The 20648-nt window shown below is 49.0% G+C and overlaps 3 protein-coding genes across 3 annotated transcripts; 1 reads left to right on the top strand and 2 right to left on the bottom strand.

Annotated features, from left to right (window-relative positions):
* Nucleotides 1-446: 446 nt before the first annotated feature.
* rpl18a (ribosomal protein L18a) lies at nt 447-3125 on the bottom strand. Its single transcript, XM_084039163.1, has 5 exons — nt 3010-3125; nt 1537-1716; nt 1021-1150; nt 834-943; nt 447-590 (listed from the first exon to the last, which is right to left on the bottom strand). The coding sequence occupies exons 1-5, from the start codon at nt 3025-3027 to the stop codon at nt 498-500; spliced, it is 531 nt and encodes a 176-aa protein (XP_083895289.1). The 5' UTR covers nt 3028-3125; the 3' UTR covers nt 447-497.
* Nucleotides 3126-3476: 351 nt separating this feature from the next.
* xpot (exportin, tRNA (nuclear export receptor for tRNAs)) lies at nt 3477-15733 on the top strand. The gene is made up of 24 exons (XM_084039136.1): nt 3477-3619; nt 5315-5491; nt 5576-5658; nt 5947-6003; nt 6079-6367; nt 6459-6643; nt 7115-7283; nt 7411-7647; nt 8215-8253; nt 8338-8400; nt 8483-8607; nt 8718-8862; nt 8940-9059; nt 9134-9228; nt 9592-9661; nt 9750-9988; nt 10068-10353; nt 10865-11054; nt 11273-11389; nt 12400-12515; nt 12600-12647; nt 13075-13146; nt 13370-13426; nt 13507-15733. Exons 2-24 carry the CDS (start codon nt 5405-5407, stop codon nt 13531-13533), a joined length of 2916 nt encoding a protein of 971 aa, XP_083895262.1. The 5' UTR covers nt 3477-3619; nt 5315-5404; the 3' UTR covers nt 13534-15733.
* A 251-nt stretch (nt 15734-15984) lies between these two features.
* rtcb (RNA 2',3'-cyclic phosphate and 5'-OH ligase) lies at nt 15985-19520 on the bottom strand. Its single transcript, XM_084039144.1, has 11 exons — nt 19331-19520; nt 18761-18839; nt 18620-18687; nt 18277-18533; nt 18038-18194; nt 17801-17960; nt 17552-17727; nt 17281-17469; nt 17095-17205; nt 16486-16605; nt 15985-16272 (listed from the first exon to the last, which is right to left on the bottom strand). Exons 1-11 carry the CDS (start codon nt 19421-19423, stop codon nt 16165-16167), a joined length of 1518 nt encoding a protein of 505 aa, XP_083895270.1. The 5' UTR covers nt 19424-19520; the 3' UTR covers nt 15985-16164.
* Nucleotides 19521-20648: the final 1128 nt, after the last annotated feature.

The raw sequence follows: 20648 nt of genomic DNA on the forward strand, positions 1-20648 counted from the left end.
GTCACTGATGAGGAAGTTGTTTGAAACTTTAAACTGATTTAAACTCGTTCAGCTGTAAAATATAAAACCAGCGTTTCATTAAGAGGATTATTAAAGAATGAAATGAGTTCATTTCATTTTAAATTGTTTTATCTGGAGGATCAAACCAGACAAACAGGCTGATTTTTATATTTAAGAATTCAATTAAATTTAAAGCAAACTAACATTCTGTTCTTTTAGTCAGAAGTTTATAATCCATCATTTTAGTTTGATTTGTTCATATTATTGTCCTGATTTTACAATATAATGCTGTAACCAGTCAGGGTATAAATACATGTTATGAATACAAAAATAAAAGTATGTTTCCCTGATTAGATGAAGTTTTCTGGTTTATTTGGACACTTTTACAGTGAGAAGCTGTAACTGAACAACATACACCTTTCATTTGTGACAAACAGACAACTCGATTTCCAATGAGATCATTTTTATTTTTTTCCGCACAAAGTGAAAAACTGCTTTTAGAAGAAGGTGTTGGGTCTCTTGGTGGTGAAGCGAGGTTTGTGCTGGCGACGCAGGACCCTGTGGGGCAGCGGGAACTTGATCTTGGAGTCCTGCAGGAGAAGAAACCACAGAAGAAGAAGAAACGTTCACTTTCAGAACCTCCGACACAAACACAATGGTCAATTATTAAAAACACGCCTGTCGCCAGTTTCAGAACCGCCAGGTTTCAAGACAGAAGCAGGAAACCTGGAAGAGGAATCAGGCTTTTATTGTGGCGGGGTTTGTTGAGCTGAGCTGGCCAGCGTGGAGCCAGTCCAGAGAGAGACCCGCAGAGACTCAGAACAAAGACTCACATGGAACTGCTTGATGGCAGGTCTGCGACACTTGTTGGCGGCGATCACCTGGACCTTCATGATCTGGATGGAGTGAGCACGGGCACGATGGCGAGCTCCCATGTCACGGTCTGACAGGACAGGAAACATGGTTCAACGAGAGAACGACAGAGAGAGAGTGTGTGTGTGTGTGTGTGCGTGCACTCACAGCACTGGGTGACGGCTCCAGAGGTGGTCAGGTCTCTGTACTCTCTGTACATGTTGTGGGTTCCACTACGAGAGTCGTAACGCAGCCAGATACCGAAGTTCTTCACCTTCAGGGGGGTTTTCTCGTGGACCTGGAAGAGTCAGACAGTCATTGGCCGTCAGAAGAAATAACTTCCAACATTTCCACCAATCAGGTCGTTTGTTCCTCTCGTCTCTGAATGAGATGATAAAATGAGGCGTTCAAAGACGATCTGTGGACCCTTGGATTCACTTTCAGACACACGGCAGCGTCAGAAAGGCGACAAGGACCCGGTTTCTGTCTGCACAACAATAAAAATCATACCACGACACGATATGGCTTTGGGTTTGTGTGCATGTTGGCGACGGTCTAGAATAGGAATTAATTATTAATGTCTGATCATCATGAAGGATGTAAACAGGAAAAACTATCCAAATGAAAGGTGACGTTTGTCTGATGGAACCAGCCTGAAGGCCTCCGCGTGGTCCGGGGACCTACCAGGCCACAGTAGACGGTCTCTCCGGAGGCCTTCTTCATCTTCCTCAGCTGGGAGACGAAGTACCAGAAACGGGACTTGGCCACGACGTGGTTGGGGGCGAAGATCCTCATCCGGTACAGAGGGGGGGCCGGGTTCTTCGCAGAGGGCAGCAGACGCCCAACGACTTTGTACTCCCTAAGCTGCAACACAGAGAGCAGGTCAGCACACAGATACATAAAACACACTCTCTCACACACACACACACACACACAAGTCTGTGGATCCTTGGATTCAATTTCAGACACACGGCAGCGTCAGAAAGGCGACAAGGACCCGGTTTCTGTCTGCACACCAATAAAAATCATACCACGACATGATATGGCTTTGGGTTTGTGTGCATGTTGGCGACGGTCTAGAATAGGAATAAAAGGCAGATATTAGACGCCGGCGTGGAGTTATTTTTTTTATACGTGATGGGTTTAAAATGTGTTGAAGTCAATTACTCTGAAAACGAGTTTTGATGGAGTTTAGTGGCTTTTAATTCAGATGTTATTTAGATGCGAGTTTGCCTCGTTAGTAGTTGTGTGACATGTTTGTGCATCACATCAGTTCACAAACACTAAGCTTAGTGTCTATTTTTATATGCAATAAAGTTATAAGGCCTACAGCAGATACACAGATATTAAGTGTTGTATACACATCACTATTACGTGTTCAGGACTGATGCATTATTATGTCTGTAGTTCTTATAGCGAAATCACGTTTCTTATGGAACAGCTGATCATCTCCCGAGGGATTAGAATATTATTATCTTTAATGCAGACATGGCCCGTTTGACAGTCTGGATGTTTCATGCAGGACTTTCACCGGTATTATGCTTATAAGTCATTTTTGAGTGACGTATGATACCACATACATCACTAACACAGACAGTTGTCCTACTAAATATAGTTTATCTCGCTAACACGCACGATGAGGACGCGTTTATGCCCCCGAGTGCTGTTAAAACCCACACTAGATGTACAGACGGGTATCCAGGTAGAATTCGGCTCGTAGTCTCGGGTTATAAACCCCACGTTGGGAACACACGCTAGCTCTACGCTAGCAGCTAGCCTTTACCGGAGACGAGCTAGCCACACGGCTAGGCTACTAAAGACGGTCGCGGAGCGTTCAACGGACATTAGTGGGCTGCATCCCATTTAGTGTGAGCTCTTAACATAGTTATAACTCGTCTTCTACGGTGAGTGGATGTCCGAGACCTTTAACGCGTCACATTCCCGGACTAGCGTCGTCCACATGGTACAGCAGCGGACGCCATGTTGTAGCCGCAACAACACGTACCCGGGGCGAAAAACACCCAAAATGTCGCTTTAAGTTCGACTTTCCGCGGACGTTAAAACATAAACGGGACAAATGTAACGTTATAAAGCGACATCGGCTGGCGGAGTCCGCGGGTCGGCGGTAGATACGGGTAAATAATAGGTTTTACGTACTGTGCCGGACGCCTTCATGGTGTCTCTCGCTCACCGCCACAGTAAAAGAGGAAGCAGCAGGGCGGAGACTCGCGACGTCAAATGGACGACAGGCCGGAGGAGGCGGGACTTCCGGCGGCGGGGCGGCAGAAAATCTTGGGTGCATTTACATTTACATTGTGCAGTCGAATAGTCAAAAATAAGGTCCTAAACTCCTATTCCTTGATCTCTGGGGGAAAATGTTCCTTTAACTTTGCAACACATGGAGACCAACCGAAAACCAACTTCAGCCTCGTGAACATTCGCAGCGAACATGAGCTAACAAATGTGACGTCGTTGAACATCATACGTTTCATTTAGCACACGGTTGTAACGTGGAAAAATACAAAATATATTAATGTAATAATAATAATAATAATAATAATAATTCATATCTATATTCTTTCGCCGACGTGCGAGTGGACCGCTTCCGGTGCGAGTGACCCGGATGTGAACGAGTGGGACACGCCACACCGCCGCTCCTGTTCGTGTGAGTCCGGCGACGTGCGACTGATTCCTGGGTGGTTTCTCTGCGGCTCCACGATGAGTAAGCGGGGAGGAGAGAACACCGATTAATAAAGGTGACTTCCAGGTGAGTTTCCCCACAGTAGATGTTTGTGTTCACCGTGTACACGTCGGTAATACACGGCTAACGTTAGCGGTGATGTGGTTCAGGTTCACCGTTCACGCCACCGGAGCCTGATAAACACGCATTAAAAACACGTTTAAACGGTTTTAATGGGACCCCCGCGGACAGGGTGGACGCTAACGGACGTTAACCCGCCGGTAACGGAGATTCAATCGTTTGTTAAAGCGTCACATTCGTTTCGGCGGGCGGGGAAAGCTAGCGGGGGCTAACCCGGCTAACGCTAGCTCGCGTTAGCAGCGCTCGTGAGTGAAGTTGTTAGCATGTGAGCTAACTTTTTGAGGAGTGGTCCAACTGTCGGCCTCCAGCGGTCCGACGTGTCGCTGTCTGACCGCGCTGATGGACGGATGGGGAGGGAGAGAGAGAGAGATAGACGGAGGGAGAGAGAGAGAGTCTTCGTTTGTGTTGTTGACGCTGAGTTGCATCATCATCATGCCGCGAAGATGAGCTGTCAACATGTAGCCGTCACCCTGCACCCCACCGTGTTATAGAGCTGTATACATATGTACATGTGCAGCATAGTTATTACTCTCCTACAAGTAAAGTACTGCTACTCTAGTCGCAGTATATATAACGTTAGTTAAAGTACTAGTACATGAGTATTAGTACTAGAAACCAACGTTTCACACACCAGGAGTGGATAGAATCAGGATTTCTGTGTTGATGATTCTGAGTGATTTGACTTCCTAGCTCACATAACGACTCCTCTGATCCCTGTGTTGTTGTGTGTCCTTCATGGAGATGTGAAGGTTCCTCTGATCCCTGTGTTGTCGTGTGTCCATCATGAAGATGTGAAGGTTCCTATGATCCTTGTGTTGTCATGTGTCCTTCATGAAGATGTGAAGGTTCCTCTAATCCGTGTTGTCGTGTGTCGTCGTGTGTCCATCATGAAGATGTGAAGGTTCCTCTAATCCGTGTTGTCGTGTGTCCATCATGTAGATGTGAAGGTTCCTCTGATCCCTGTGTTGTCGTGTGTCCTTCATGAAGATGTGAAGGTTCCTCTGATACCTGTGTAGTCGTGTGTTTCATGAAGATGTGAAGGTTCCTCTGATACCTGTGTAGTCGTGTGTTTCATGAAGATGTGAAGGTTCCTCTGATGCCTGTGTTGTCGTGTGTCCTTCATGAAGATGTGAAGGTTCCTCTGATCCCTGTGTTGTCGTGTGTTTCATGTAGATGTGAAGGTTCCTCTGATGCCTGTGTTGTCGTGTGTCCTTCATGTAGATGTGAAGGTTCCTCTGATCCCTGTGTTGTCGTGTGTTTCATGTAGATGTGAAGGTTCCTCTGATGCCTGTGTTGTCGTGTGTTTCATGTAGATGTGAAGGTTCCTCTGATCCCTGTGTAGTCGTGTGTTTCATGAAGATGTGAAGGTTCCTCTGATCCCTGCGTTGTCGTGTGTCCTTCATGAAGATGTGAAGGTTCCTCTGATCCCTGTGTTGTCGTGTCTTTCATGAAGATGTGAAGGTTCCTCTGATCCCTGTGTTGTTGTGTGTTTCATGAAGATGTAAAGGTTCCTCTGATTCCTGTGTTGTCGTGTGTCCTTCATGAAGATGTAAAGGTTCCTCTGATCCCTGTGTTGTCGTGTGTCCTTCATGTAGATGTGAAGGTTCCTCTGATCCCTGTGTTGTCGTGTGTTTCATGTAGATGTGAAGGTTCCTCGTTCCCAGATGAGAGACGTCTGCCCGCCAGCAGCAGAGAGCAGAGACCCGCCCTCGGAGGAGAGCTAACCCTCGAATGGCCTGCCAGTCTGTCGCTGCAGTCATGGACGAGCAGGCCCTGCTGGGGCTGAACCCCAACGCCGACGCCCGCTACCGGCAGAGGGTAGGCCGCCACGCTACGCCGCCATGTGTTGTGTGTTGACGGTTCTGTGTTGGCATCATAATAATTGGGATGTCGCTCCTCCAGGCCATGGCGTACTTTGAGCAGCTGAAGGAGTCCCAGGATGCCTGGGAGGTTTGTGCCGAAGCGCTCGCCAAAGGGATTTACAAGTGAGTGTCCACGTGTACTCTCAGGCTTTAACAAATCTATTATTTGTCATGAAAGAAAAAAATCTAATGGTAAAGAATTCACTAAAAACATACAATAAAATATATGTTTGACAGAAGATATGGATTATGGAGGAGTGGGATTAAATGTTATTCATATATCGCTATGCTTCTAGTTGTGTAATATTTTATTTTCTGACACGTTCTGAATTCATTTTGACATGAAATAAAAAATCTAAATCTGCATGGATGACTTCCACCAGACGTTAACGTTTAATCTGTGTGTTTCAGCGACGACCACGTCAAGTTCTTCTGCTTCCAAGTTCTGGAGCATCAGATCAAGTTCAGGTAAGGAGCCGGTTCTGGTTCTGGTTGTGGTTGTGGTCTGCAGCAACATGGATCCATTCTTATGTTTGCTTGCAGACACGCTGGTCTGAGTGCAGTCCAGCAGCAGCTCATCAGAGAGACGCTGATGAAGTGGCTGCAGTGTCAGCTGATCAGCGCTCAGCCCGAGAAGCCCTTCATCAGGAACAAGGCGGCGCAGGTCTTCGCCCTCACCTTCGTCATGGAGTACCTGACCCTGTGGCCCAAGTTCTTCTTCGACATCCTGTCCCTGGTGGGCCTGAACCCCCACGGCGTCGACATCTACCTGCGGACGCTCATGGCCATTGACGGCGAGGTGGTGGACCGAGACATCCTGCACCTGCCCGACGTGAGCCCCGCCCCCCTTTAACCAAGTCCTGGTCCCGTTTGATCTGGGGAGACTCTTCTGTTTTATCAGCGTTGACTCTTTTTTTCTCCAGGCGACGCGCAGAAACACTCTGATCAAAGACCACATGCGGGAGCAGTGCATCCCCAACCTGGTGGAGTCCTGGTTCCAGATCCTGCAGACCTACCAGCAGTCCCACCCGGAGCTCACCTGCCAGTGTCTGGAGGTGGTGGGGGCCTTTGTGTCCTGGATCGACCTGAACCTCATCGCCAACGACCGGTCAGTCGCCACTTTTAACGTGTTCCTTCATTTTCTAGAACAGAACAGATGCATGATCCACTTCAGTACAGGAAGGAGAACTTCTCTTTTATTGTGAAACATTTAAGCCTCTTATTGTGAAAGGTTTCTACTGTAAATCTATCAAGGCAACCACGGCGATGCGAGAGCTTCCTTCAGCTGCACACATTTTACATACATGTTTACATACAAGTTTACATAATGTTACATACATTTTAACATAAATGTTATACATGTTGACATAATCTTTACTTACATTTACAAGAAAGAACATTTCCATTTTTTAAAGGAAGTTTCTCAAAGAAAGATGCGTAAAGGACGTTAAAGAGAGTATGCTTCTGTTGTATTCATGAAATTGCGGTGTTTGGTGGCCACTCGATCACGTTGCTGTTGATCTGATGTTGATCTGATGTTGATCTGATGTTGATCTGATGTTGATCTTCTGGTCTGCAGGTTTGTGAACCTGCTGCTGAGTCAGATGTCGGTGGAGGAGCTGCGAGAGGAGGCCTGCGACTGCCTGTTTGAAATAGTCAACAAGGGGATGGACCCGGTGGACAAAACCAAGCTGGTGGAGTCTCTCTGCCGGGTCCTGCAGTCCGCTGGCTTCTTCAACGTGGAGCAGGTATGATTAATATTAATATTAAATGATACGGCGGCGAAGGAGGACAGCAAGGATAGAAGTCAGAGCTTTACTTCAAAGAGGTCACATGCTTCTTCCTGCTTCCTGCCTCACTTCCTGTCCCCGGCAGGAGGAGGACGTGGACTTCCTGGCCAAGTTCTCACGGCTGGTGAACGGGATGGGTCAGAGTCTGGTCCTCAGCTGGACCAAGCTGGCCAAGGGCAGCAGCGTGAAGGAGGCGGCGGAGACGCTGCAGGCGGTGGAGAGCAAGGTGCCGCTGCTGCTGCAGCTGCTGGTGCACGAGGACGACGACATCTCCGCCAACATCGTCGGCTTCTGCTACGAGTACCTGCACGTCCTCAAGCAGGTGGGGGAGGGGCCAACCGCAGGGAATCAGGCAGGAGGGGGAGGGGCTAACCGCAGGGAATCAGGCAGGAGGGGGAGGAGCTAACCACAGGGAATCAGGCAGGAGGGGGAGGGGCCAACCGCAGGGGAATCAGGCAGGAGGGGGAGGGGCCAACCACAGGGAATCAGGCAGGAGGGGGAGGGGCCAACCACAGGGAATCAGGCAGGAGGGGGAGGGGCTAACCGCAGGGGAATCAGGCAGGAGGGGGAGGGGCCAACCGCAGGGAATCAGGAAGGAGGGGGAGGGGCTAACCGCAGGGGAATCAGGCAGGAGGGGGAGGGGCTAACCGCAGTATTAAAATATTAGTTTACTTCGCTTTTAGCACAAATAAACTTTTAATTTGAATAATCTGGCAGTGATTCAACTTTAAAATGTAAAAGGATAATTTGAGCCTTTTTATTTTAATTTATTTGTTCTTTTATTGTCTCCATAACTTTGGTTCAGTATCTGGGTTGAGATCATCGTGTCCCACAAACATAAATATAAATACTGTAGATAAATCAGATAATATTCATGATTGTTTTGCAGCTTCCTCAACTGACGGAGCAGCAGAAAGCAAACATCGAGGTGAGTCTCAAACCTTTAAATGTCTGGTTGACATGGTGATGATGATGATGGTGATGATGTCATCATCTCCTCTCTCCCCTGAAGGCCATCATGCTGGCCGTCATGAAGAAGCTGACCTATGACGACGAGTACAACTTTGAGAACGAGGTGAGTCGGTGGTTTGATTCCCTGCCGTCGGTTTAAACGGCGTGAGACGACCAATCAGACGACCTTGTGCTTTGTGTGTCAGGGCGAGGACGAGGCCATGTTTGTGGAGTACAGGAAGCAGATGAAGATGCTGCTGGACCGGCTGGCTCAGGTCTCTCCGGAGCTGCTGCTGGAGGCCGTCAGGAGGGTCTTCACCGGCACCATGCAGTAGGAGCTCTCACTCATTACTCACCGACCTACTAGTTTGTTTGCAGATAAACTAACAATGGATAATAAGTGACCTTAAACGCGTTCTCCCGTGGCGTTCTCCTCCTCAGGAACTGGCAGACGACGCCGTTCATGGAGGTGGAGGTCGCCGTCCGGCTGCTCTACATGCTGGGCGAGGCGCTGCCGGCGTCTCACGGCGCCCACTTCTCCGGGGAGACGGCAAAGACCAGCGCCCTGCAGGACATGATGAGGACGGTCAGTGGCGTCAGTCTGCTGATGCAGGTGTGGCGTGGCGTTGGCGTAGCGTCTAACCGGTGTTTTCCGCCCCTCAGCTGGTGTCATGCGGCGTCAGCAGCTACCAGCACAGCTCCGTGTCTCTGGAGTTCTTCGAGACCGTTGTCAGATACGACAAGTTCTTCATCGTGGAGCCGCAGCACATCCCCAACGTCCTGGTGAGCCTCGCCGCCACTCAGCTTCCTGCTTCCTGCCCCGGTGGTGGTTTAACTGGTGTTGTGTTCACTGTCAGATGGCGTTCCTGGACCAGCGAGGACTGAGGCACAGCAGCCCGAAGGTCCGCAGCAGAGTGGCCTACCTGTTCTCCAGGTTCATCAAGACACTGCAGTGAGTCCCTCCACTCTCACCAGCATCCCAGTCTAATGACTACAAACATGGCTGCCCAACACAGGAACCACCCACACTACTTAGTGTAAAGAGAAAACAACTGTCATGATTTAATCTGGATAAAAATCTTGTAAACATCATCTTGATTTATATTTTATTACAGAAACAAGAAAAACACAAAGTTGTGACTAAATCTGGATGAAACTTAATGTTAACAAAATAACTTCTACAGAAGATTCAGATTCTCTCTCAGAACTATGATTGACAGTAAACACAAACGTGTAACTCTTCTTTGAGTTAATAATCTAGAGATAAATGTAACCAGGCGTTTCATTGGCTGACTGTGATGATGTCATCTGACAGTAAACACATGAACGCCTTCATCGAGGACATCCTGACCCGGATCCAGGACCTGCTCGAACTGGTTCCTCCTGTAAGTATCGGCACGTTACGTCGTTGGCGTCGTGGTTCTGTGGCCCCTGTCTCTGACTCCGCCCCATCTCTGACTCCGCCCCCTCCAGGAAAACGGCTTCCAGGCGCTGCTGACCAGCGACGACCAGCTGTTCATGTTCGAGACGGCGGGCGTGCTCATCGTGAACGGCGAGAGTCCGGCAGAGAGGAAGCAGGCGCTGATGAGGAGTCTGCTGCTTCCGCTGATGGACGCCTTCCGCCTGCTGCTCGCCAAGCTACCGCTGGAGACGGCGGAGGAGCGGCAGACCATCCTCGCCGACTGCCTGAGCCATGCCGTCGGCTTCGCCAGGTGAGCAGCTGACTGTGACGGATGTAAACCTGCAGGTTGTGTCCCCGTGTCTTCATGGTGTCGGGTCTCTTGTCTGCAGCCGGACCAGCAAGGCCTTCAGCAACAAGACGACGGTGAAGCAGTGCGGCTGCACGGAGGTCTACCGGGACTGCCTGCAGACCTTCCTGCCGGCGCTGAGCTGCCCCGTCCAGCGGGGGACGCTGCGCAGCTCCGTGCGCTCCTTCCTGCACCGCATGATCATCTGCATGGAGGAGGAGGTGCTGCCCTTCATCCCCGCTGCCTCCGAGCACATGCTGAAGGACTGCGAGGCCAAAGACCTGCAGGAGTTCATCCCGCTCATCAGCCAGATCACCGCCAAGTTCAAGGTCTGCAGGAAAACCCGCCGCTGCATGTGTACAACCTGGTCACAGGTCTCTCTCAACACTCCCCATCCCGTTTCCTTAGCAACGCTCCTCTAAGTGTAGCTTTCTACACTTACTCTGGGTCTTTCTGCTTTCAGCAGCTTTCCCTCATCAGCTTCTCACAGAGCTTCATCTGGATTTATTGTCATTTAGTGGGTTTCTGTCTCCCTGCTGCAGTACCACTCCCCAACTGAACTGGTACTGATGGGCAGTGGGGGCGCTGTTTTACCAAAAATACGTTTTATTCAAGGCTGTTTAATGTGAAACCTGATTGTAAATATGAAGTATTAAAAGAATCACATGAACTCAAGTATAGAGACATCAGATTACTGCAAACCATGAATTTATTTAAATGAATACAATTTAACACTTGAATTGAGTTTAAGTATTAAGATAGTTGTCAGGGTTCCGTATCAAAGTCACCCTGTCGTCGTGACAACAGGAAGCGACTAACGGGCATTTCCTCCCGTTGCAGGAGCAGGTGTCTCCCTTCCTGCAGCAGGTCTTCATGCCGCTGGTGCTCGCCATCTTCGGTGTGCTGGCGCGGCCGGCGGAGGACAACGACCAGGCGGCGGCGCTGGAGAAACAGATGCTGAGGAGGAGCTACTTCACCTTCATCCAGACGGTCACGGGCAGCGGCATGAACGAGGTGATGGCCAATCAGGGTGAGTGTTCAGTACAGAACGTTGGAAATATGTCAACAATTTAAATTGACAGAACATCCTGGGTGGGGTCGGGTGCTGGAAATCCTTGAATAACCTTGCATTTTAGTTTGATCTTTTCAAGGTGTGAAAAGTGTTTGGATGTGACTTTGGAGAAGGTGGAGGCGTCGGGACGTTTTGAATCATTTCCTGTAAAACAACCACGATGTTTTGTTTCTCAGGAGCAGAAAACATAGAGCGCGTGGTCTTCACCATCATCCAAGGTGCTGTGGACTTCCCCGACCCCATCGCCCAGAAGACCTGCTTCATCATCCTGTCCAAGCTGGTGGAGCTGTGGGGTGAGACACGCCGCCGTCACGACCACACGCCGCCGTCACGACCACACGCCGCCGTCACGACCACACGCCGCCGTCACAACCACACGCCGCCGTCACAACCACACGCCGCCGTCACAACCACACGCCGCTGTCACGACTACACGCTGCCGTCACGACCACACGGTGCCGTCACGACTACACGCCGCCGTCACAACCACACGGCGCTGTCACGACTACACGCCGCCGTCACGACCACACGCCGCCGTCACGACCACACGCCGCCGTCACAACCACACGCCGCCGTCACGACTACACGCCGCCGTCACGACCACACGCCGCCGTCACGACTACACGCCGCCGTCACGACCACACGGCGCTGTCACGACTACACGCCGCCGTCACGACCACACGCCGCCGTCACGACTACACGCCGCCGTCACAACCACACGCCGCTGTCACAACCACACGCCGCCGTCACGACTACACGCCGCCGTCACGACCACACGCCGCTGTCACGACTACACGCCGCCGTCACGACCACACGGTGCTGTCACGACTACACGCCGCCGTCACGACCACACGGCGCTGTCACGACTACACGCCGCCGTCACGACCACACGCCGCCGTCACGACTACACGCCGCCGTCACGACCACACGCCGCCGTCACGACCACACGCCGCCGTCACAACCACACGCCGCTGTCACGACTACACGCCGCCGTCACGACCACACGGTGCTGTCACGACCACACGCCGCCGTCACAACCACACGCCGCTGTCACGACTACACGCTGCCGTCACGACCACACGGTGCTGTCACGACCACACGCCGCCGTCACAACCACACGCCGCTGTCACGACTACACGCCGCCGTCACAACCACACGCCGCTGTCACGACTACACGCCGCCGTCACGACCACACGGTGCTGTCACAACCACACGCCGCCGTCACGACCACACGGCGCTGTCACAACCACACGCCGCCGTCACGACCAGCCTTTGTACTAACGTATTGTTCATGAACCTGCAGGAGGTAAAGATGGCATGGTGGGCTTCCCCGACTTCATCTACAAGCACATCGTTCCTGCCTGTTTCCTGGCGCCGCTCAAGCCGACCTTTGACCTCTCGGATGCTCAGACGATTCTGGTGAGTCTCGGCGTGCGCCGGAGTCCAGCCGACAAACGCACGATTCTAAGAACTGACTAACCGGCGCTCCACTTTGTGTTGCAGACGTTGTCCGAGTGTTCTCTCACGCTGAAGACCATTCATCTCAAACGGGTAACACTCTTCATCTCTTCTTCATGTCCTCTTCATGTCTATTTCATCTCTTCTTCATGTCCTCTTCTTCATGTCCTCTTCATCTCTGCTTCATCTCTTCTTCATGTCCTCTTCATCTCTTCATGTCCTCTTCATCTCTTCTTCATGTCCTCTTCATGTCTATTTCATCTCTTCTTCATGTCCTCTTCTTCATGTCCTCTTCTTCATGTCCTCTTCATCTCTTCTTCATCTCTTCTTCATGTCCTCTTCATGTCTATTTCGTCTCTTCTTCATGTCCTCTTCTTCATGTCCTCTTCATCTCTTCATGTCCTCTTCATCTCCTCTTCATCTCCTCTTCATGTCCTCTTCATCTCTTCTTCATCTCTTCTTCATCTCTTCTTCATGTCCTCTTCATCTCTTCTTCATGTCTTCTTCATGTCCTCTTCAGGGGCCGGAGTTCATCCAGTTCCTGCAGCACGAGTATCTGCCGTCTCTGCAGGTGTCGCCTGAGATCTCACAGGTGAGACTCCAACGTTTGACAGGAAGTGACCCTGAACGCCGCCTCGTAGCCCAAACAACCAGGACACACCTGCCTCTGAAATACATTATTAAACCTTATTCATGTATGAAAGTCTAAAATCTGATCGGCTTGAAAAACAAAACCAAAACACATGAATGGCTCTTTATTTATTTTATTGATTAAACCGTTTTCTATGTTTCTGAACTTGTTGCTGGTGTTTCAGGAGCTTTGTCAAGTTCTGCAGCAGCCGGACGTCAAAGTCCTGAAAAGCTACATAAAGGTAGGAGTTAGTGTGGGATCCATAATGCCGCCACCGGCCGGCCGTTCGGGTGTACTGACCGCTCTCTCCTGTGGTTGCAGGCGTTCTTCCAGCGTGCCAAACTCTAGGAAATGAAACTGGAAGTTCACTTCGGACTGAAAGGACACTTCACAGGAAGTGGCGGTGACACTCCCACCAAAATAAAGGACCTTTAGCATAGGAGCTGCTTTTGCACTTACAAACGGACAAACGGAGTCTGTGCCGGCGGAGGCCGTGGACGGACGCCAGCCGATGAGCTGTCCACGAGGACGAGGAGCTCGGCGATGCCGGGAGGCGGCCAGGACGGGACGCCGTCGTGGGAGACGCCGCCTGGAAACATCCGGTAAACATTTCAGCAGAGATCTGAGCTTTTTGTTTTTGTGTCGCCGCCACGGATCGAACAAAAAGGGCTGATTGTATTATTTTATTAAAAGGTGGCATTTCTTTCTTCTGTGTTTGAAGTGAAGCCCGACTCCATCTTTATTCCTCAGTTTAACATCTCGACCACTCGTTTGTTCCCCGACGGAGACGAGCGGCCGCATTGTGTTCACGTTGAAATGTTTCCTGGAATATGATGGATATTTAGATTTCAGATGGAGAAGAAGGTTCGATGTAAATAAGAGGATAAGATGTTAAAAATGTAAATAAAGTTCTCCATTCCCATCTGGAAGATAAATATGGAAGACCATTTCTGCCAGAAAAAAAAAGGATTAAAAGATGAGATATGACAGAAAAAATCTAAGGATCATTATTTGGAGGTTTTGTTTATCCTTTTCTTGAAGTAAAACGTAAAAAGGAGAACTTCATACTTTACACGATGACGGTATATTCGGGTCATTGTAGGTAAAAATAAAATGTTTTTTGATATAATTAAAGAATATTAGTTTTTTTGTTTTACCTTTTTCTGAGTTTTTTTAAATATATATTTTGACTGTTTATCATAATTTGACTTTTTGACTTAATTTAAGTCTTAAAAAATGTGATCAATTTGAGTATTTATTTATTTTGTATCTACATTTTATCTTTTTTTTTCTCTGCTTTAATGAGCTTCCATAAAAAAACAGTCATTTGTGTACAGGACGGACGGACGATGGGCAAATTGATTATGCAAACGTTTCACTGCGATCAATATTGTGAAGGATCAGCTGTGAGGAAGCTGATCGGATCCTTCTGTACGGACTGATTTATGACGCTACGGAAGCTTCTTACCGACAAAACTTTGTTGTTTTTGAAATATGTAGAATAATCACCAAACTTATGAAACTAATTTAAATCTGATAAAACGGGATGAAACATTTAAAATGCCGTTATGAGACATGAACTTTAAATAAGTCTCTTAAAACGGTTTAATCTTGACATTAGAAACAACAGTTTGACAAAAGTAATCCGATCTCGAGGTCCAGAAGAACGTGAGTAAGGAGACTTTTAGTTGAGACGATGAAGCTAATGTTATGAATTTGTTAGCAAACGTCTTATTTTTGCTTTTTTGTAAATTGTCAGATTAATGACACATTTCAGTTTCATCTCTGTGGCTCAGTACCGAGATGAGTTTAGCTTAGCTTAGCATAAAGACTGGATATTGATTTCTCTCCATTGGTTACTTTAAGAAAGGAGTCGGGAAGTGGTTAGCTTAGCTAAACTGCTAAAAGAGAAAAAAACTCCAAAGTGGTTTTGATTTACATTTTGTGTGTTCAGTACGGAGTCAGGACGTGGTTAGCTTAGCGTTCAGTTTTAGAAATATTTCATGCCAAGCTAGGCTAACCCGATCCCTGAACACACAGATGGCAGATCTCAAAGAAACCAGACCCACATTATTTAACTACTGTTATTTTTGTCACAGTTTGGACTCCGTAGAAGGCTAATCTGTAGAACAAACACTATAACGTGACGAGAATCTGAACTTTAACTGCACTTAATTCACCTGCGATGAACTCGCAAACGAAATCCATCAGCTTGAACGACTTCTACGGTGGCCTTTTAGTGCCATTGTTCGGAGTCGTAGATTTCCTTTCAGCCGGCTGCAATAATGTTTATCGTGTTCCTCATCGTTCCTTCTTAGTCTTCACCACCGAACTACAATCAGCTGTATTCACCAGACGGGGCAAATCATGGTTTGGTTTTTTTAATTTCGTGTTCGGCAGATCAACACCAGAACTCAAGTTTAATTTTTTTTTAAACTTGCCAAATGGATGAATTTGTTGATGTTGAAATGTGTTGGTCTGCGTTTTTTCTTTGCTTTGAAATGGAGAAACTTTCTGATAGAACCAATAAAGTGTTTACTAATCATGAGATGTCACACTTCCTGTTTTTATTTGTTGTTAAATAAATAAAAACCAAAAAGCTGTTTCTAAGATGTGATGAATAAAAGAAACTGCTTCAGCCTGTAATTTACATTTTTTTCATTAAATCTCCATCAAACTGAATTTAACCTGATAGACGGGAAAAACTCAAAACGGAGGAAATCATCTGGTCGGCGCTAACGCTCTTACTCTGAAACAAACAGGAATGTCTGTAGTTCCAACATTTAAATTTAAATCCAGTTACAGCCATCGTTATTATTTAATCACTTTGGCATCGACACAAAAAAAACTCTTTCAGGTTAGAAATCAAATCATTTCTTCTCTTCAACTTAAATTCCTCAACAAAACTTCTCCAGGTTCTTCCAGGATCGTGCACAGGAAGTCTTTTTTTGCTGTCAATAAGTCATTAAATGTGCGGATTCAGCCTTTAATGACGGCAATCGGTCGCAGCTTGATCGCCTTCCTGCTGATTCCGGCATCGTGACACGTGTTGACGACATCCGTCACGTTTTTATACGATTCAGGAGCCTGAAGAGGAAACAAAGAGCTTTTTAGACTTAAAACAACAACAAGCCTCCGAGTACGGAAGCCCATTAGTGCCATGTCACACAAATTTAAATAATATATATATATATATATACATATATATCTTTTTAAGAAAATATATAATTAATTAATTAAATATTGAAATAATAACATTAGTATTTGTACGGAAAGTAAAAGAACACATTTTTTTATCACCTCCTCCATGACCAGTTTGGGCGACGCCACCCGGATGGCGATGCCCTGGTCGGCCAGTTTGTCCAAGACGTCCTGGAAGTCCAGGTTCCTGCGGGACTTGGCTCGAGACAGAGCCCGACCCTGAAACCAGAGACCAGCACTTTATTTTAAACAGGAAGTTCAGATGTTTAGAAGTTTCATCAGGAATCCAAACGGCAACGTGAACGAGGTCTTCACCAGACCAGACTATGTGGAGGAACCAGAGACTGTCTGTGGTCCCCCAGAGGTCTAGATAGTAGCCCACATTAGCCCAGAGACCAGACCAGACTATGTGGAGGAACCAGAGACTGTCTGTGGTCCCCCAGAGGTCTAGATAGTAGCCCACATTAGTCCAGAGACCAGACCAGACTATCTGTGGTCCAAACAACAAGGTCTCTGCTGTATTTATGTCTAGATGACCTTATTTGGAGTGTTGATGGAGCAGCTACAATGTTAGCGTAGCCTAGCACCCATCAACCAGACTCCATTCAGAAAACCAGCGTTTTAACAGTGGTTATCTTGTGGTCTTGCAGACGAGTGTTGCTGGGTGATCAGTGATCAGTGATGCGGTTGCCAGGGCGACCCTCGTACCGCTCCGTGACAGGTGGTCCCGAAGGTCTCCGTCATGCCTTGCTCGGTCCCCGTCAGCACGTAGCTGCAGGTTCCCATCGTCCCTCCGATCAGCACCGGCTGACCCGTCAGCTGAAACCCAAACAGGAAGCTGTCAGTTCAAACGTCGCCACCGCCGCCGCGTAGGCTGAAGCTGCGGCGAGTTACCTGGTAGTCCACGGGGATGAGGGGGTGGTGGGGTGGGAAGGCCCGGGTGGACCCCTTACGGTGGATCAGCAGGGTCTTCTGCCTCCCGTCCACCATGTGCTCCTCCACCTTGGCGATGTTGTGAGACACGTCGTAGATGACGTGCATGTCGAGGTCGTCCGGCGTCGTGGCGAACACTTTGGAGAACGCCTGGGAGACGGAGAGACGAGGGAGATCGTCACGGCGACAAATTCACCTGCTGACTAGTCAAATAACGAGTCATGTGACTGGCCTGTCTGGTGAGGAAGGTCATGGACGAGCGGTTGACCCAGGCGTAGTTCCCCGCCGCCGCCATCCCCTTCAGGTAGTCCTGTCCTTCCTGCGACGTGATGCGAGCGCACGCCAGCTGCCGGTCGTTCACCGTGATCTTGTCTCGCTTCATCGCCTTCTCCATGGCAACCAGAGCGTCTGTCAACAACAACAACAACGTGTGTGTGTGTGTGTGTGTGAGTGCGAAATGAATGGATTACAGGCTTCCTACCTGTGGCCACCTGGTGCCCGAGGCCTCTGCTGCCGCTGTGGATCATCACACACACCTGACCCTTGTGGTCGATGCCCATCTTCTTGGCGGCGTAGTCGTTGTAGATCTCGTCCACCACCTGGATCTCAGCGTAGTGGTTTCCTGCTCCCAGAGTCCCGAGCTGCAACGAGACAAAGGAGCCTAACGTAAAGTGGACTCTGGTGGAGAGAAGATGTGTTGTCGTAGCAACGGGGCTACCTGCGGGAGGCCCCTCTTCTTGGCCTTGGAGGAGACCTTGTTGGGGTCGGCCTGCAGCATCCTGCCGTACTCCTCACAGTGCTCCTTGTCCTCGGCCCAGGCGTAGCCCTCCCTCAGGGACCAGTCCACCCCCATCTCCAGGGCCTCCTCCAGGTCCCTGACAGGGGGGGACAACGAGGTCAACAAGGTCCACGTGGAGGGTCTGAACTCCCCAAGTCCACCGGGATCCCCTTACTTACTTGGCCCCCATGGGGATGACTCCCTTGGACCCGACCCCCACCGGGATGTGGTCGAACAGAGACTGGGCCAGCTGCTCCTTCACCGGCTGGACGTCGCCCTCGTCCAGGTTGGTCCTCAGCAGACGCACGCCGCAGTTGATGTCGAAGCCGACGCCGCCGGGAGACACGACGGCGGTGGGGTCGTCCACGTCGAACGCCGCCATGTTGCCGATGGCGAAGCCGTATCCCGAGTGGACGTCAGGGAGGCCGATGGAGCGCTGAGGGCGATTACATCACAACGTTAGAAACGGCGTCAGCTGACGGGTCGTACCATGGAGAGAGAGGGGTGGCGGGTTTTCCTCACGTGCACGATACCCGGCAGCGCCGCCACGTTCCCAATCTGTTTCATCGCCGGGAGGAAGCCGCCGATACCTGAAACCAGACAGGAAGTCAGACCGGAGACGCTTTAAGGACATTTAACGAGAGGTGGGGAACCACGGCTGACCTCCTCCTCGACACGCGTTACGGAGCTCCTCGAACATCAGCTTCTCCAGAGAATCATTCACGTAGAAGTTCCCCTCCACCTGGAGGAGGGGGGGGGAGGAAGAGGAGGAGGAGGGGGAGGAGAAGGATGAGGAGGAGGAAGAAGCAAACATGTAAATGTGTTATTCTTGCACTACCAGACTATCCTATTACAGTCTAAACCTCTATTTGAATATTTCTAGTCCAGGCTTCAATTAGAAAAGTTGTTAATTATCATTCATGAAGCCTTCACAGCAAAACTGTACATTATATCTTTATTTATTTTAAATGGTTTTACATAATTAGCATCCACCCTTTAATTCGGCTAACATTGTACAGCTAATAGTTGCGTCATTCGGCTACGTCAGCAGGTTTGTATCTGTCAACAGTAACATCATTGATTCTCGTGGACACGTTAAAAGTTCGTGTTGGGGGGGTAACGTCGACATAAATAGCCACCATGTGCTAACTGTCTGCTCCGGGCTCCCATACACGTCTATTAGTTAGCTGGGAGCTAACAGCTAGCCACGGCTAACAGCGCTGCCGGACTCACCTGCATGTTGGGGACGAAGCCCTTCTTGATCCGCCAGCAGTTGGTGCCGATCTTGTCCAGAAACTGCAGCTCATCGTTGTAACTCCGACTCATGGTTGCGATCGGGAAAGGTTCGAGTCCCACGGAGTTTAACGTTTCACCGGTTTGTCAGAGCCAAACGTCAACTCACTGAACAGTCGGACCGGTACGGAAGCCAACGAGCCTTTTTGGTAGCGAACCGCGGTTGTTAATTTGGCGTGACGCGTTTCATTTTTATTTTAAACGAAAAAAAAACTCTATATAATTCGTGATTTGTTTGATGTTGAACTGACTGTGTGTGATTAAACATTAATGCTGTGTTCGTTAGTCGGAGCGGTCACTAAAACTACATCGATCGCTTGCCGTAGTTGTAGTCAAAAGGTTTATCAAGTTCGGAATTAGGCTCTGAAGAAACTAGTTCTGCATAAAAGAGGCGCACGGATACTCGACTGGAACTTCAGCGACGAACTTCTTTTGGTAGCTTAGCATGACTCGTTGTTTTTCATGAACTGAAGGTGTAGATGTTAGACTGTGGAGCGGGATGAAACAATAACACTATAACACAGTGTGATATGATGATTATATGTAGAGACAGACAGGTAACCAGTCTATCACATGTAGAGACAGACAGGTAACAAGTCTATCACAGGGAGACATGTAGAGACAGACAGGTAACCAGCCTATCACAGGGAGACATGTAGAGACAGACAGGTAACCAGTCTATCACAGGGCTGACATGTAGAGACAGACAGGTAACCAGGCTATCACAGGGCTGACATGTAGAGACAGACAGGTAACCAGTCTATCACAGGGCTGACATGTAGAGACAGACAGGTAACCAGTCTATCACAGGGAGACATGTAGAGACAGACAGGTAACCAGTCTATCACAGGGAGACATGTAGAGACAGACAGGTAACCAGTCTATCACAGGGCTGACATGTAGAGACAGACAGGTAACCAGTCTATCACATGTAGAGACAGACAGGTAACCAGCCTATCACAGGGAGACATGTAGAGACAGACAGGTAACCAGTCTATCACAGGGAGACATGTAGAGACAGACAGGTAAGTCTATCACAGGGAGACATGTAGAGACAGACAGGTAACCAGTCTATCACAGGGAGACATGTAGAGACAGACAGGTAACCAGTCTATCACAGGGAGACATGTAGAGACAGACAGGTAACCAGTCTATCACAGGGAGACATGTAGAGACAGACAGGTAACCAGTCTATCACAGGGAGACATGTAGAGACAGACAGGTAACCAGTCTATCACAGGGAGACATGTAGAGACAG

Source organism: Eutrigla gurnardus, assembly GCF_963514095.1.
Source record: "Eutrigla gurnardus genome assembly, chromosome: 21".
In the NCBI taxonomy this organism is placed as follows: Eukaryota; Metazoa; Chordata; class Actinopteri; order Perciformes; family Triglidae; genus Eutrigla; species Eutrigla gurnardus.